The sequence below is a fragment of the Canis lupus genome, chromosome 12, assembly GCF_048164855.1.
Source record: "Canis lupus baileyi chromosome 12, mCanLup2.hap1, whole genome shotgun sequence".
In the NCBI taxonomy this organism is placed as follows: domain Eukaryota; kingdom Metazoa; phylum Chordata; class Mammalia; order Carnivora; family Canidae; genus Canis; species Canis lupus.
The window spans coordinates 40,156,743-40,172,389 of record NC_132849.1 but is presented as its reverse complement, the minus strand read 5'-3'; the positions used below and the strand labels follow the sequence as shown (position 1 = coordinate 40,172,389).

The following is a 15,647-nucleotide window of genomic DNA, read 5'->3' as shown; positions in this document are numbered from 1 at the left end:
CCATGTCAGCCGGAGTCCTGGAGGACTCTGTGTGGATACTGAGGTATAACACTTGTGTCCAAAATGCCTCTCCTTAGAGTTTCTGTTAAAATGGAAGTATGCCTCTTAGGGGATGTTTACATTTTTCCTAGAGATCTTCCCACTCTCCTTATTCTAGTCCTAGAATAGTCCCTCCCATTCCCCCCCCCCAACATAATGTCATCTTTGCATTTCTGTTTCCATGCTGAGATGTGGGTGAGGCAGCCATAGGAGGTAAAGCAGATAGTCCCTGCTCTTCCCCCTGCATTAAGACCCTCAGGTTCTGCATTGGCACAGCTCACCCAAGGTCAGGTGTGTGATAGACTCTGTGTCAGCGGTTCCCAAATTTTCTGGGAAAAGAAGGATCTTGGAGGCTCTCTAGTTTAGGAGGCCCACTCAGGAATTTTGCACACATAAGGGACTTAGTCTGGGGCCATACACTTTGGTGAGAAGGTTGAACAGGGCCCAGAAGGGCAGGGAATCTGCAGCCCAGGCTGAGGACTCCACTTCATTCCCTAGCCATGTTTGGGAAATCTATTGTGTAAATCAAGTTGGGCGGGGGCTGGATTGCCTTTGAACACATTAAGTTGTCTTTTAAAGAAACTGTCAAAGCACTTTAGAAAGTGAATAGTGTTGTTGTAAGGTGATTAATAACTTCTTAATTTATGTGTTCCGTGGGCCTGATTTGGGATTGGGAGTGAAGATATGTGAGAATGTGCCTCTCTGGCCGGTAACATCGATGGCAGCTCAGGATGCCCTGCCATCTTGAATGAGGCCCAACAGTACTTCAGCTGCTGCTGCCCCCCCCCCCCATTTCTGGGTAGAGGCTGAGGAAGAGCCACATCTCAGGCCCTCTCAGCGCCACCCCTGGTTTTATCCATCTTGAAAATGGGAATGTGGGCACTCGCCCATGCCCCTCATGTGGGGACCAACGTCAGTAAGACATGGCATTTGGAACACCATCTCAAGGAAAGTCTGGGTTGACCTGTGTGTGCGTGTGTGTGTGTGTGTGTGCGAGTGTGTTGTAGGGAAGCACCCTCTTCCCTTACCGGAGGCCTCTTCCACTGCAGGCCTGGCGGCAGCTTCCTCAATAAAGGCCCACTGCCCACAGAGTGCAGGCTGGCTGGGAAGCTGTCATCTTCAAAGAGGCGGCCTTCCATCAGGCACACTTCCCTCAGGGCATCGTAGTCCTGCCTGGGGAGCTGTGAGGAGTCCCCCAATGAGTTCTTCCGCCCCAGCTTCCATCTGGCTCGGAAAGGTAGCCACAGAGACATGGCCAAGTGTAGATACAGACCCCAGGGGTCTTCCTGGATGGTCTCTGTTGCCTGGAATGGAGAGCCCACGTTCAGTTTACTCACTGCCTGTTGATAGCATGCCATTCCCCTGGAGAGGAGGAGGAGGAGGAGGAGGAGGAGGAGGAAGAGGATAGAGCGGTGAGGCAGACTGCAGCACCTGGTCTGATTCTCATCCTAGGGATTGAAGGTCTTTGAGCACTTGTTCTGGTGGGGGCTCTGGGCTCCCCCAGCCCAGACCTGAGGAAAAGGAGGGATCTCTCCAGGCTCAGGGCTGGGACCTGGGGCCCTGACTATACCAATGTCACAGGGACATTGCTGCTTGGGGGTGGGGCAGGGAGGAGAGCAACAGGAAGTTGAAGCTCGGGTCATAGGGCTTGAGGGTCCCTGTGTCAGACAAGGAAGGAGCCTCAGCTGCCCCTTCTATCCTGCCTGGCAGGGCCCACCTGCTGTCACCCCCAAGCTCATACATGTCCTTCCTCCTGCTCTAATGTCCTCCTCTGTCTTCCTTGCAAAACCATGTCTCTTGCTTTCCTCCTTCTACATATTCTTCAAATTAACTCCTACCTTAAAGACATTTTTGGTAATGTAAAAAAAAAAAAATCACATACATATTATGGTGAATACTGACAGTTGCCTGGACCTACCCATTCCTTCCTTTGCCTTATTAATAGGATTCTAGTTTTAAACACTTGATTTCCCAGAGCTACTTGCAGGACAGGTTGGCCACCAATATACAGCAGGCCAGTGAGATAAAGGTGGCAGTCTCCCAGGTGGGGCTCTTAGAAAAGCTGTGACTTTCCCAAATTTCCTTTTGACTTCCTCCCATTCCCATTCCTGGAAAGTAGAAGTAACACCTCGAGAGGGACCACTAGGAAAAAGCCACATGCTAGAAGGAGTCTGGATCTTTATGACTTCCTTGAACAAATGGTCCAGCCTTGGTGGCCTGCCTCTAGACTTATTACATGAGAAGGATAAACCATCTGCTTACTTAAGCTTTGGTAATGACCAGACTCTGCAGTGCTCTCCATGTTAGCCAGTGTTATGTGTTTCTATTGCATGCAATCATAGCATTCTCAAGTGATACTCAATAGCCTGTAAAATTTTACATACACTTGTGAGAGATCAATGGATCCTTCTTTGAAGCTTGTCAACAAGCTTCACATTAAGAGTTCTGCCGGCCAAGTGGACTCCACCAAACCCAAAATTTTAGCATATTTTTATATCTCCTACATCTGTTTTTGTGCAGTAATGAGTCATCATATCCAGTGTTTCCCCAAAATTATTTTAGCGGTGGAGTTCCTTCTTCAAGTGAAATCCTACAGAAAACCAAGTGTACAGGCTTAAATTTGCAGGTTGGACCACAGTGCATCTTTGCAAGATTTCTCATTTTATGGTTTGAAAACCACCAATCTTATCTATCCTCTCTCATTTTTCAAGTGTTAAAACCAAAACCCATTCATCCATTGACTCACCAAAAATTTTATTGGGAATTGGTTATTGGCCAGGCTTGAGCTAAGCACCATTCATCAGAGACAGTACCAGCCCTCATGGCTTTTCTAGCTTCATGGGGATCAAGTGATTTTCCCAGTGCTACACAGGGAAATTTCATCAGAGCCCTCTCCTGAACCCAGGGCTCTCACTCTCATAACAGTGCTTGGCACTCAATGCCAACTGCCTCCATTTGCACCAGTACAGTACTTGGGACAGAAAGTATATGCACTAAAAGCAGCCTACAGACAAGTCTATGCCAAGTATGAGTACTCCCTCCATCTGTAGGAGCGATCTGAGGGGCCTCTTCACTTGTCAAGATCTTGTCTATCCTCCAAAGTCCAACTTTATCTCCTCCACCAAGAAATCTCCCTTGTGTGTCTGGTCTTCACAGAGTTCTCCTCATCCAGACTGTCACTGTCTACCACATAGGACACCTTACTGCCTCCTAACTGGTGCTCCTCAAATTATCACTAGTGAAACACCTATATTTTTTATTTTCAGCTTGTCATAGAGTTTAATGAAAATAAATCAATACAAAAATGAAATTTTAAAAAGATATATAAAATATAAGCCCTCCTTTAAAAAAATTTTTTTTTCTGGGATCCCTGGGTGGCGCAGCGGTTTAGCCCTTGCCTTTGGCCCAGGGCGCGATCCTGGAGACCTGGGATCAAATCCCACATCGGGCTCTCTGCTTGGAGCCTGCTTCTCCCTCTGCCTATGTCTCTGCCTCTCTCTCTCTCTCTCTCTCTGTGACTGTCATGAATAAATAAATAAAATCTTTTAAAAAAATAAATAAAATAAATAAAAAAATTTTTTCTGATTCAACAGAAATAAAATTATTTGATCAATTACTATAAACATTTCTAAACACTTACCCTTAGTTTTATTCTTAGCCCATCATGTACTGCTAGTGATCAGTTCATGAAATGGTCTTGTTCTTGGATCCCGTTGTGGGCTTTGCTCTGACTGATTCACACACAGAAACCTCCTCTGCCTAATACCTGTTTTTATCCCCCACAGGATTAACACTGATGGAATGCTGTTTGCCTCACACCCTTACCTCTCTTGGAGGTTAGGGCAGTCCGATTTCTGGCTGTTCTTATTTGTCACAAATGCATGCATACTTCCTGGGGGAAGACCTGGCACTCTCCTAATCTGGGTTACAGGAATCCAAATGCTGTTACTGGGGCTTTGTGTTTTCCCCTGAGTCTCTTCCTGATATGGACTATCACAAACACAAGGCCACAAAGAGGCTAAGTCCTACTTTTTTGTCCCTTCAAACCTGAACAGCAATCCTTCACAGCTTGTGCTGTGATAAGTAACAGTAGGTCCTTTGGCTTCAGAACCAGACCAGCCCCTCCCATGCCCTCCCTCCCAAGGGCTGGGTCACACTCAGATTGCTCTCCATGCCTGAAAACATTGCATCTCATGACAAGTTTTGGTGCCTTGCTGGGGTTCAGAGGACAAAATGCCCATCACAAGATGCTTTCACCCTCCAAATTTCAGAATGAGGCCAAACACATAAATATCTTGTCTTTAAACAATATTCTTAAGGCCCCTTAAGGGGAATCTAGACCCAAATGTGGGGAGTTGGCAGTTCTTATGTGTCTTCTGTAAGTTACAACCTGTGGCTGAAGTTGGCTCATTCTCAGATTGCCACAGCATTCTGCAAAGGGCCAGGGGCATCTTGGTTGTAGTTGGAAATTAATTTTAACTATTATAAGTACATGGTGTTGGAGCAGACCCATAATATCAGACCATGCAAATGAAGAGGGAAAAGCTGACTGAGGCACACGGTATTCGAGTGTGCAGCCTAAAGGCACACTGCCCATGCCTGAGCATCTATTTACTCAGCAAATAGAACCTCCATTTCCCTTTCCTACATTGGCTCTGCTTGCCTTCTCTATAGACATTAGATGCAAGGTGGAGCTCTATGATGGTGAGGGGTGTCCCTGGTGCTCATAATCCAGATGAAGCCTTTTGGTTCTAAATTGCTGATGAACACTGAGGGACATTACCAAGTAAGACACCTGAGTGTTCCATGCCTTGAGTCCCTGCCCTGATATTCGGTTATTTCACATGTGTCCTAAGCACTTACTATGTGTCAGACACTGTACCTATACTAAACACACACACATAAAGGTAGTTTTGGGGATCTGGAAAGGAAACAAAACAAATAAGAACCACATTCTCATTCACAGGTGCTACAGACCTGTAGAATCCTCCTAGGGGATGATTAATTTGCAGAGAACTCTGGCATCCTGCCACTCCCACCAAGCTGTCAGAGGTAAAATTGGAAAAGAAACCTAGGCTTCTTGCACAATGGTCGGTCTGCATGATAAAAAGCATTGGATGGGAAACATGATCAATTCCAGGCTTTTGACAGCTGGAACAAAGGAACAAGACTAACTGTCGGCTCTACCTGATTTATCTTGGGCAGGGATTGTATTTCTTTTGTGTCATAGGCTGTGGTCATGGAGCAATAGATTCGAAATTAGAAAACCCGGGAGGCATCTGGGTTTGCCCCCTCTTACTTGTGTGACCATGGGCAGACCCCTTACCCTCTCTGAGCTGGCTTCCTTACCTGTAAAATGGAGCCAACACATACATACACGTATACTGTGTATACTCTTAGGACTCAAAATAGATGATATAAAGTAGTTTGAAAAAACTTTAGTCTAAAGCAGGAATTGGCAAACCATGGCCCATGGGCCAAATCTGGCCACTGATGGTTTTTGTAAATAAAGTTCATTGAAATATATCTACACTACCTGTTTATGTACTGTCTATGGCTATCTCCACAATATACATTACAACAGCAGAGTCAGGTAGTTGCAACAGACATCATACAGTCAAAAATCCTGAAATATTTACTGGCTGGCCCTTTACAGACACAGTTGTTTAAATCACAGTCTAACTCACATAAACTGATATTGCACAATGCTAGACATGGTGGTAGGCTCCAAACAGGAATTCATAGAATAAAATGTGATTAACTAGGTCCATCATTAAGAACTTATGTTAATGCAACAGAGTTTTATCTCTAATTGATTCACTAATTTTTTATAGACTCAACACTTAGTTACATTTATGTCTCAAAAAGACTTAAAGATGTAGCCTACCATTTCTTTTTGCTAAAGTCTCATCTCTAACTCATTTTTAGATGTGATGACATCAGACATTCCTGGGAAGTTCTCAGGTGGTTTTGTGGGTACTGATTATGAATAGGAAAACCCACATCTCTATGTACAGATCACGACCTGTCTGTAAAAAAGGAAATTGTTCTGCTATGTAGGGGAGCAAACTTTGCCACCCCAAGGTGTGTCTCTTTGGCATGTGGATTACATTAGGCTATTTATTTTTAAGAAACAGAAGATTCAAGAAATTTGTCTTTTTTGGCTCTCTCCTAACTGCCGAAGAGAATTTAGATAGAGGACTTATTTCAGAAAAGGGACCATTACTATAAATAACTACAGGACAATATGAACTATATGCGGTAGAGAGGATGGGACCTAGAAAAGTCTGTTGGTTAAAATTCCTCTCTATCTACCATTGTTGCTTAAGCCCAGCAAACATTTTTCTACTCTTACTCTTTTTCATCTTTGGACAGATTGTCTTCCTTTCCTTTCAAGCCCTAGATCTTTGCATCCTTTTCATTAGTTCTGGATGGCATATAAATATGCTTCAATTGCTGACTACCTGTGGACCTCATATTTTTGGAGCCCTCTTGCTTACATAATTAAGTTTGATTTTCTCCTGTTCATCCGTTTCATGTCAATTTAATTCTTAGACCAGCCAAAAGAAGCTGGAAGGGTAGAGGAAAATTTTTCCTCCCCAACAGCAAAATTAATGGTTTGAAAAGATCATGAAATTTTTTACTATTTAGGTATGTCTAATTTAGATATAGTTTGCCGCAGAAGACCCTAAGCATTCCTTTATTTATTAGGGAAGACATTTGACTTTGAGGAAACAATGAATGTGGCCCAACTATGAGCTATAGAAGATAAGAATGGTATATATTTTTTTCTGGCTTCCCAGAGCTAGGCAATATATATCATGAATAAACAGATGCTTGATAAATGCTTGCTGACAGGTTGACTAAATGAATGAATAAATGGTTCTTTATTTGCAAAATGTAATGAATAATAAAGCCTGCCCTCTCTGTCCCTCCTGATGTGAAGCTGAAATGAAATACAGGATATGAATTTTTTTGTGAGCTGTCAATCATTTGGCTGCTCTTCTCTTGTTCTGGTCACATCCCCAAGAACTGTTTTAGGTTGAGGTTGCTTTCAGGAGCCTCATTAACAGCCTTTCCTTCTAACCCATGTTGGCTTTGGGATTATTTTCCAGGGGAATTATGCAGATTCCAGGGCAAAGCACCCTGGGAAACAAAGCAAAATCAAGATCAGCCTTCGCCTTCAAAAAGAAAAAAGTCTCCAAAGAGAACATATACCTTGGGAGTAGACAAGGGGAGAGGCAGGAAGTGCCCTGTCTTCGCTGGTGATGCTAGGGGTTCCTATGGGCTGGCTTACTGCTTATTTGGAGATGTGAAAATTTTGTGGAGCTCTCTACCCACTCCCAACAGCCCCATCTTTCATCTGACTTCCTGGAACACTGAACAGGCATAAATCTGTGGCTTTGTAGAAGTGCAGACACCCCACATAAAGATAGCTTTCCTTGGGCTTAGGAATATCCACTTAGCCTGTGTGGAAGATGTCACTGTATATGAATCAAAGGCTAGAAGGAACTTGGTGGTCGCCCCAGTCAGCACTCCTGTGTACAGGTGAGACTTCTGAGGATGTCCAATGAGCACTCAGCCTGCTCAGCCTTACGGGAGTGAGCCCCTCATCCAGAATCCCAGTGGGGTCACTCTATTCCCTCAGGCCTGCTTCTGGTTTTATAGCTCCCACCCAGGAAATGGCCAAACCCTAGCCTGTTCTTATTTCTCCATCACCTTCCACACTTTCAATGGATTAACCCTTTCAATTTTTCTCTCTTCTGAACATTTCAAACACATTTGAATAGGAAAGAGTTTTAAAACAGATCTAAATTAGTTCCTCTTTTTTTTTTTTTCAGGAGTATTTATATCTTAAAAGAATCACAGATTTAGTGATACATTACCTGGTCAGAGAGAGGTAGCTTTTCTTCTGACTGGTCCTGCATTTATCTTCTAAGTGGCCATTCCACATCACTCCCTTCAGATCCACACAGCCCATGGCCTCAAACCAAATGGTCAGGCTCTTGGTGTTTGGGCACCTTTCTGTGTAACAGCCTACAGCACACACCTCTTCTCTATCCCAACTTCTCTTTTTATGTGCACACAAATATAAGGTGTTTCTTGCTCTTTCTGCTTCAAATGCATCCACCTTTCAAAGTTCAGCTCAGGTTTCTCTTCCTCCCCAGAGTCCTCTCTGCCCCTCCAGCACATTTGATTCTTCTCCTCACAGCTGAGTCACCCCAATGATGTACCAATGTTTTCACCTTAGAAAAGGTATTCTAAGGGTTTCTGATCTTGCGTGACAGGCAGAGACCATTGTAAAAGGAGCTGCTCAGAAAGAACAGTCCTCAATCTGTTTTGACCTAGCACTTGCTTGCCCATTGTCCAAGTATGTAAACTGGGTAGAAGGATGCTGGGTAAGAGTATCCCCTGCCTCCTGCAAAGGCTCAGTCCTGGACTTGAGGAATGATGGCTTTGCAGCTTAGGTTAGGATTTGCACTCTAGAATGCCAAGCTGTGACGTTAGGAACTAAGACAAAACTCTGGGGAAAGTAAGTTAATCAAAAACATCTTTTAGAAAATGGTTTGGCCATGAATACTAAAGCTAAACATATATACACCCCATGACAACAATCCCTGGGCATTATCCAACAAAAATGGTTAAATTTATGCATCAAAAGACCTATAATAACAGTGCTCATAACAGCATTATTCAAATTAGGTCTGGACTGGGAAACTATCCACATGCTCATGGACATGGATAAATAGTATTGGGCTACATTCACACAACAGAATACTATATGGCACTGAGACTGAACAAATAAGAACTACTTGCTACAATATGGATAGAATTCACAAACACCAGTACTGAGTGAAAAAAATCTAGACACAGAGACCCTATGACAGCGTTTACATAACTTTCAAAAAAAGGAAAACCAATCTATGTGTTAGGAATCAGTTTACTGGTTACCCTTGGAGTGAACACATTTATCACAAAGCCAATTATACCACTAATATATGAGTCTATTCTACTCTTTTCTATTGATTGGTTTGATGGTCAGGAGATTTATAGGGAGATTGAAAAGTGGTAGATTCAAGCTTTATTGAGTGCTTCCCCATGAGCCAAGCATCACCCTTGATGATAGGAGTACAAGATGAGTTAGAATTTCTGCCCACAGGGAAGTTATGGGCCAGTGGCCAGGCTCCCACTCTACAGAAGGCCTTCTTTTCACTGCAAGGTGCTCATTCTGTATAATGGTCAGCACCCACCAGCCTAAGAATCTTCATTCTAAAAGTCAAAGACACCTTCTCATCCTGCCTGGTCAGGGAGAGTCCCCAGGTTGAAAAACCTAGGTCTACTTCACCAGCTCATGGTTAAGATCACTATTCCAGCCCTGAGTTCCTATAGACTATACCTGGCATTTCTGGAGCAATAATGTTTAGCCTATATCCAGATGACCTCCCACCCAAACCATAAAAAAGGATTATGAACTGAGCTGAGAACTGCCAGCCTTCCTCCAGAATCATCCATAGCCCCAGTTAGTGACTTCTCATGTCCAGAGGCCAGCAAATGGCTCCAACCATGGTGATTTCTTCTTTAAATGAGTCCTAGTGCCATACTGATAACTACTACGTGAGAGATGTAGGGGAGGAAAAAGTTCTCTTTGAAGTTTTTAGGGTCCTGGCTGGGTCTAAAAATAAATCTGACAAAAACAGATTAACAAGAGAAAAGCACACAAATTTTATTGAATTTTTACACAAACATGGGAGCCTTTATAAAATGAAGACTTAAAGTGGCCAGAGCTGGAAACTTTCCTATCTTTTAGACAAAGAAAAAATTAATCTGTGAATAATTGACAAGACAAAGAAGTTTGGGCTAGAGGTAGCCCAGCTAGAACTAAGTAGTCCTTATTTTCCTTAACTAAGACAAGAATTTCCTTAATTAAGATAAGAACAAGGAAGATAAGGGTTATTTTCAGTAGGTTTATATGAAGATTCCTCTAGTACCTTTTTCTGGGCCTATAAGAGTATGTCTCCAATAAAAGGAAAATTTACTTCCCGCCTTTAGGCAGAAAAGGGAGAACTTTTCTATGTTTACCACTTCTCAAGTGCCTTCAGTTCAAAATAAGTTTTATATCAAAGAGGCATATTTTGGGGTGACATATTCTGGTCTCCTTCAGGAATTATTTCCCTCTCACAGAATGTAAGCATCATCACTGGTGTCTTCCTCACATCTGCTTTCACAGAAGTCAAACTAGCCTCACTGTCTATTAGCACCCAGAGAACAGCCTGCCTCCCAGAACATCAGAATCCCACAAAAGGTCCCAGACAAGAACCAGCCACCTCCAGATCCCTTCCAAAATCAAGGAGGCTCAGAAAATCCCTGGAATGGTCTGAGCCCTGGGAAATGACAGCACCTAGCGACATCAATTACTCCACAAAATAACCACTGATAACAACCAAAACTGGAGGAACTCCAGAGATCCCCTATGCCCAAAGATCCCCTTATCTTAATAATGAGACTGAGGCCAAAAGGCTGAAGTCTGTCCCTTAAGGTCACGTGTATTAGGGACAGCAAAGTTGAGAACACAATTCAGGTCTTCAGACTCCTGAAGGTCTGGAGTCTTTCCATATACACTCTAACCTACAAAGTTCAAACTAGCAGAAGCAACTACCTCTTTCTCATTGTCTGAACCCAGGCACTCCAGGGGCCCCCAGGGACTCTGGGCTAAACTTGACCCTTGGAGGTCAAGAAATTTACCTGCACTGAAGATCTTGTTCCTTTAAGAAAATGGACAGGCTCTAGTCCCAGTGTAATCAAGCCTGCTGCCTGAGACCAGCCTTATATATGGACCTTTCTAAGCATATGTACTTGTCTGTAAGTCTGGGTTTCTGGCTCCCAGAGCCTCAGCTCCTCCCCACTGTAAGTTCTCTGGAAGGGAGTGGAGCACCCAGGGCTTTGTGACGGTATTGCACAAATCCGATTATTTTCTTAGAAAACCACACAGACAGAATTTGTTTCAGTAATGCCTCGACAAGAGAGAGTTAGTCATCTTCTCACTTCCAGATAAGGGAAGGTATTTGGAGATATGACTTAGAACATTATTTCATTACAGGAAATAATACAATGTTTATGGTCTTTTGTGGTCTTTAGAGTTTGATAGAGCCCGCAGGGATATTCTCTGCTGAGAAGGAACACAGTGATTCCTCTGTGCTATTAAGAAATCTCCCTCTTCTTTACCAACCCCATGTCCTGGATCCCCCATTTCTGTCCATTTGTCTTCTTGTCTTTGGCCACTCAGGACTAGAAATGACCTCCATTGATTGTTTCCTTGTATTCCACACTTGTTATTCTTCTCTCCAAACATTTCTTGGCATTTATGTGGTGACTCCTCTTTAGGTTTTCTTGGCTACCCCAGGACCTTTGTGCTAGGCTCCTAGCATGGCTTGTGCAGAGCTCAGCACAGAGACTGAGTCAGCTCTCATTTGCTTGACTCCATGCTTGTACTCCATTGCTCCCACAGGACATGGAGCAATGCCTGGCACCCACTATCAGTGGAATTAATGAGTCCCTTATATATCTGGAACTCCTTCCTCCTCTTCCTTCCAACGGCTTCTCTGCTGTAGCCTTTGCTCTGACTCTAATCCTACACACCTTGATTTTTTTGGTGCAAATATCCCTCACACATTTTAATAGTACTGGTAAGAAAAATAATACTGGTAATAATAGATATGATGGACTGAATATTTGTGTCTTCCCATAAATTGACATGTTGAAGCCCCAGCCCCTTGGTGTAGCTGTATTTGTATTAAATGAGGAAATAAAGGAGGTCATAGTGACAAGTAATCCATAGGATTACTGTCCTTATAAGAAGGGACACCAGAGATACCAGTGTGTGTGTGTGTGTGTGTGTGTGCATGCACACACACACACATGGAGAAAAGGCCATTTGCAGGTACAGTGACAGTAGGCAGCTGTCCAAATGCCAGGAGAGCTCTCACCAGAAACTGAGCCTACCAGATCTTGATCTGTGACCATGAGAAAATAAATTTCTGCTGTGGGCAGCCTGGGTGGCTCAGCGGTTTAGCGCTGCCTTCAGCCCAGGGCATGATCCTGGAGACCCGGGATCGAGTCCCACGTCGGGCTCCCTGCATGGAGCCTGCTTCTCCCTCTGCTTGTGTCTCTGCCTCTGCCTCTCTGCCTCTGTCTCTGTCTCTTATGAATAAATAAATAAAATTAAATAAATTTCTGCTGTTAAAGCCACTTAGTCTATGTTTTTTTCCTATAGCATTCTGAGCAGACTAAGACAATAGCCAAAATTCCAACATTTATCGAGCACTTGTGACATGCTAGGTACAATGCTAAGTACACCACATGCAGAATCTCAATGAATCTTTGCAACCCTGTGAGGTGGTACTATTACCCCCATTTTACAAAGACAAAGCTGAGGTACAGAGCAGTGACCCCACCGACAAACCCACAGCTGGTTAGTAACAGAGATGGAACTCAGTCCCAGGCGCATCATAATCCCCTAGCTTTTCACCACATTGATCAATAAACCACATCTTTCTGTCACCAGTAAGTCAAATCCAAAGCGTTCCTCCTGAGTTCAAAATTTTTTGAACTCTTTGCCGCCCGCCACCCCCCTTCTTGTTTAAACAGCCAGCCCTCCTTACACTATTTGGTCAGAGGGTGTTGTGTGGATAGCAGGAATAGTGGATTTAGGAATCAAAAGACAGGGGATAAAATCCAGTTTGGTTAAGAAAACTTCAATGTTCTCTTCTGAAAAATCAGCATAATGATTCATCCCTATTAGTAATACATCAAGTCATGAATGTGAAAATGTTTTCTAAAAACCGTAGCAATCTATGTGCATGCAGAGGACTGCTGCTATGACTGATCTCCAAGTTATGTCTCAGACCTAACTTTTTCATTTTTATGCCCTCACACTGGCACTTATCTTTCCTCTTATATTGGTTGTTATTTCAGGAACTGCTGGCTGGGGCTGCTTCTCAACCTTGGATACCTACCTGCTCCACGCCCAGTGCAGGGCTGAGACTCACTCACTCTATGTCAGAGCTATTTTTGTTAGGTCCCCACTAGGTTTGTCATGAACTGTGTGGAAGAGGGCAAAACCCAGTGACCATTTCCTCCTCTGACCCTCCTGTGAATTATTGTTCAGGGTGAAAGAAACAAGGCCAGGGAGGCTCACTGGCCTCTCACATGAGCCCTATGACTTATAGTCATTCAGAAGTCAGATGTTCCCTCCTCATCTGGGGATGAATCCTTCTATCTTTGTACAACATGGAGATCCCTTGACCCAGTAGTGTGCTGTGGATAAAAGTGGGTTAAGTGAATTCATGATTTACGACCAGGAGGTCATTCTCCAGGGGAAACAAGGCTTAAGAAGTGGTAAAGTCCCCAGGAGGCCTCTAGTGGCCTATATAAGCTCCAAGGCAGCAGGGCCTGAACACTTGTTGGGTTCTGGGTCTTAGAGGAAAATCCAAAGGGAAAGGAGTGACCCCTTACCTGTGCTATGCAGCAGAATATTGGAGAAGGAGCACTGGCATGAGCGTTAAGAAATGCAGATTCAGGTCCAAGTTCTGTCCCTGATTCTGTAAAGCCAGGCAAATAGGTTAGTAGGGACTTAGTAGGTTGCATAAAACAAGGAAGTTGTACTCCATCATCTCTCAGCTTTTTGTTATAACACTCTACGACTCTGTTTGGGACCTGCCTTGAACAAACATTCAAAGGAAAACAAGTTTGTTTCTGGCACCTTCTTACCCCACTTCAGGGACTCTTCAAGTGCCCTAAACAAACCTACTCTTTCCACAAACCTAAGTGCTTTCTCCAAAGTGGGTCCTTCCTTTTCCTCCAAGCAAAATTCTCATTCCTTCAGGGCACCAGAAAACAATCTGATGGAACTAGTTCTCATAAATGCCTCATAAGTGAGAGCTAGTTCTCTTAAATCTGATAGAACTAGTTCTCATAAATGGAACTAGTTCCCATAACATTCTTAACCTTACTATAAGGATTTACATTTTTTTTCTTTTAAATAGAGAGCTCCTTGTCCAAACAAATTCCTGATTGTTTGAATTTCAGGCAGTGAAACAATAAGTGAAAAAGTCGAGTTGAGGATGAAGTTAAGGTGCCAAGTATAGTACATATAACCGCTCACAAGTGTTCATTCATGTTCATATGGGTCACCTCCATTGTTTAATTCAACTCACATTAAAAAAAAACAAGTAAAACTATTAGGTGTCCAACACAACCATAAATGGGAAAGACTACTAAAATACTTATGGATAAATTCTTATCATTTCTTGTGTTGATTCCTTTCTCTGTGGATACAAGAGTAAAACAAGAAAGTCAAGAGGCATTATGGCTCTGGCAAAGGTTACTACTGGCAGCCCTCTAGATTGGAATTTAAGGTCTTGGTAGTTATTTATGGCAGCACCAAAGCTTCATGGAATCAGTTGACAGATTATACTATTCTCTGATATTTTTTTCTTGCTTGATTTTTGTTTAATCATTTATGTGTTTTCAAAGCTAGGGTCAAACAAGGTAAAGAAGAGGGACTTGATTTGTGAGTTGGAGAAAGGACCACATCAAGTTCAAAAGAATGAAAGGAAAAATTGAGTGATTCCATATATGACTTTCAAGCATTAGAAATTTATCCAAAAACCACAACTATAAAAAGAGGCTTTGTGGGCTAACTCATCTCCAAGATTCCAACGTAAATTCTAAGACCTAGGTTGTCAATATTTTTATATTCAAAACATTCAAAACATTCAGAATGTCATAGGAAAATATCCTTTAAGAAATTCATTACAAAGTCTGGAAAAAAAAAAAAACAGATAAGTTTGCTTGTTTTCAACAAGAGAGTGTTTTCCTACATTATCAAAGAGCTCACCAGAATTTCAAGGACACTTATTTCTAACTCATAACCCAAGTGAACTTGAACTGACAGGGTTTGCTGTACCTGGAAAGGGCTTGGAGGTGCACTGGAAGCCATGCAGATCAGGGAGGCAGGGCATGATGATCTGAGGGCAGAAAGGGTGAAGAAATGTAGAAATATACTAGGTTAAGCACCAGGCGGGCAGGCAGATCGCATCAGAGATAGTCCAAAATAGCAATAGTGACCTGGCCACAGAGCACAACTGGATTCCCAGAAAGGTGGCAGAAACACATCTGATATCCATCTAATTGGAAGGGAGGTTCTGGGCAGAGAGGACCTATGAGGTATTAGGATGCAAGTCAATTGCTTGATCCTAGAAAAGCAAACAAGCAAAGTTGTTGAAACAGACTTCAAGAGCCCACAGAATCTCTCAGTTGGGGCCTGGATATTTCCCCAATCTTGGGGCAGAATTGCTCACTAAATCTTGGGTGGAAAGAAACTAAATGGAAGCAGAAGCAAGAGCCTTCTTCCATCAGCCTCCATTCCAGTTACATCTTCTCTCTCCTACCTTCTCTGATCTAGTATTGGACCAGCAGAGCAGGTTTGCACAACAATTGGAGTCATACTGGGGCAATATCTAGGACACATATATGGCAGGCACCTAATGTTTCACTCAGATGGGTAAGTACATGTTAGCATTTCTGTAGCAAGTTTGTGAAACCTCCAT

The 15,647-nt window shown here is 43.1% G+C and overlaps 1 protein-coding gene across 1 annotated transcript in view; it reads right to left on the bottom strand.

Moving 5' to 3' along the window:
* Window positions 1-15,129, bottom strand: part of CAPN14 (calpain 14) — a 38,161-nt gene extending 23,032 nt beyond the window's left edge. Inside the window, exons 1-3 of the mRNA XM_072770625.1 lie at window positions 15,005-15,129; window positions 13,552-13,637; window positions 1,068-1,343 (exon numbers count right to left, since the gene is read on the bottom strand). Coding sequence (XP_072626726.1) covers window positions 1,068-1,343; window positions 13,552-13,637; window positions 15,005-15,059 — 417 coding nt within the window. The 5' untranslated portion in view covers window positions 15,060-15,129. The remainder of the gene's footprint in view (window positions 1-1,067; window positions 1,344-13,551; window positions 13,638-15,004) is intronic.
* Between the last annotated feature and the right edge of the window lie 518 nt (window positions 15,130-15,647).